This window comes from Orycteropus afer, unplaced genomic scaffold (assembly GCF_000298275.1).
Source record: "Orycteropus afer afer isolate SDZICR_OR568_19922 unplaced genomic scaffold, OryAfe1.0 scaffold01190, whole genome shotgun sequence".
Taxonomy (NCBI): Eukaryota; Metazoa; Chordata; class Mammalia; order Tubulidentata; family Orycteropodidae; genus Orycteropus; species Orycteropus afer.
Window position 1 is genome coordinate 20,388 of NW_006922777.1, and position 1,662 is coordinate 22,049.

The 1,662-nt window shown below is 38.4% G+C and overlaps 1 protein-coding gene across 1 annotated transcript; it reads left to right on the forward strand.

Moving 5' to 3' along the window:
* Positions 1 to 417: 417 nt before the first annotated feature.
* On the forward strand, positions 418 to 975 carry LOC103212976 (olfactory receptor 6C74-like). Its single transcript, XM_042783443.1, has one exon. It carries the CDS (start codon positions 418 to 420, stop codon positions 973 to 975), a length of 558 nt encoding a protein of 185 aa, XP_042639377.1.
* The last annotated feature ends 687 nt before the right edge of the window (positions 976 to 1,662 follow it).

The window sequence follows — 1,662 nt, forward strand, 5'->3', positions numbered from 1 at the left end:
AAAAGATTAAACTCATAGGAGTAAAAAGGCATATGCATTTCAATTGTTACTTAATTCTTCATGTCACTTGTAAATCTATGTACAGTAATGCTGCTCTAAACAGAATTATCTGTTTGTTTTTATTTTTCCCCAGCCCTGATGGAATTCAGAAAGAATTTAACCATGAGAAACCATACAACAGTGACAACATTCATTCTTGTAGGACTAAGTGATGATCCAAATTGGCAAATCGTAATTTTCCTTTTTCTTTTTCTAACATATTTATTGAGTGTCACTGGAAATCTGACCATTATCCTCCTCACTCTGCTGGATTCCCACCTCAAAATGCCCATGTACTTCTTTCTTCGGAATTTTTCATTCCTGGAAATCTCAATGACTTCTGTCTGCATCCCAAGATAACTATTCAGCATTGTGACTATGGATAGAACGATTTCTTATGATGATTGTGTGACACAATTGTTTTTTGCCATCTTCTTGGGTGCATCAGAGTTTTTTCTGTTGGCGGCCATGTCCTATGACCGCTACATAGCTATCTGCAAGCCACTTCACTATGCAACCATTATGAACAATAGAGTCTGCACACAGCTGGTTGCTACCTGTTGGTTGGCTGGGTTGTTAACAATCTTTCCTGGACTTACCATGGGCCTGAGTTTGGAATTCTGTGACGCTAATATTATTGACCACTTTGTCTGTGACTATGCTCCTCTCCTGAAACTCTCCTGCACTGACACACGGGTTATAGAACTGTTTGGTTTAATTTTAGCCATCGTCACGCTCCTGATCACATTGGCTCTGGTGGTGCTCTCCTATGCATATATCGTAAGAACAATTCTGAAGATCCCTTCCGTTGAGCAGAGGAAGAAAGCTTTTTCTACCTGTTCCTCCCACATAATTGTTGTCTCTATCTCTTATGGCAGCTGCATTTTTATGTATATAAAACCTTCTGCAGAGGAAAGGGTAGCTTTAAACAAGTGAGTAGCAGTTCTCAACACTTCAATTGCACCTGTCTTAAATCCTCTAAGAAATAAGCAAGTGAAACAAGCCCTGAAGGACATAATTAAAAAACTTATCTTTTTTACCTTAAACAAATAACTTTTTTAAAGAAGGATACAACTAAAGCTTATTGTAAAGAATGCACCCAATCTGATTATTCTTTTAGCATATTTTCTCATTTCATTTTTATATTAGGAGAATCACCAAAGTCACCAATAAATTGCCATTCTTTTTCTCTTTTCAGAGTTAGATTATGGTTTTATTTATTTATTTATTGTGCTTTGGGTGCAAATTTATAAAGTAAATTTGCCTTACATTCAACAACTCATGCACATTTGATTTCACAGCACCTATTGCAAATGAAAATCATAAACTCTCCTCCCTGTGACTACCTTTCCCTGTGCCCTTCTTATCTATGGATTCCTTTCTGTACAGCTTTCCCTCTATGTGAATGCTACCACCTTGATGCCTCATGGTTGATTGATCTAAGGGATCTCACTAGAGTGTGTGGGTGGGTGCATCACACTGGGGTAGGTGTTCTGCATGTAGGTTTTTCTACTGTTGGGCTGAGAGCCAATCCGTGAAAGTGAGTCCATTTCTAGGCCTGAAGGATGACGTGGTGCCATAGTCTCAGGAGTTCCACTAATCTCTATCTGACCAGTAATTCTG

Excerpts from the sequence above, each read along its gene's own strand:
- LOC103212976 (XM_042783443.1), top strand. The coding sequence starts at position 418 with ATGGATAGAACGATTTCTTATGATGATTGTGTGACACAATTGTTTTTT.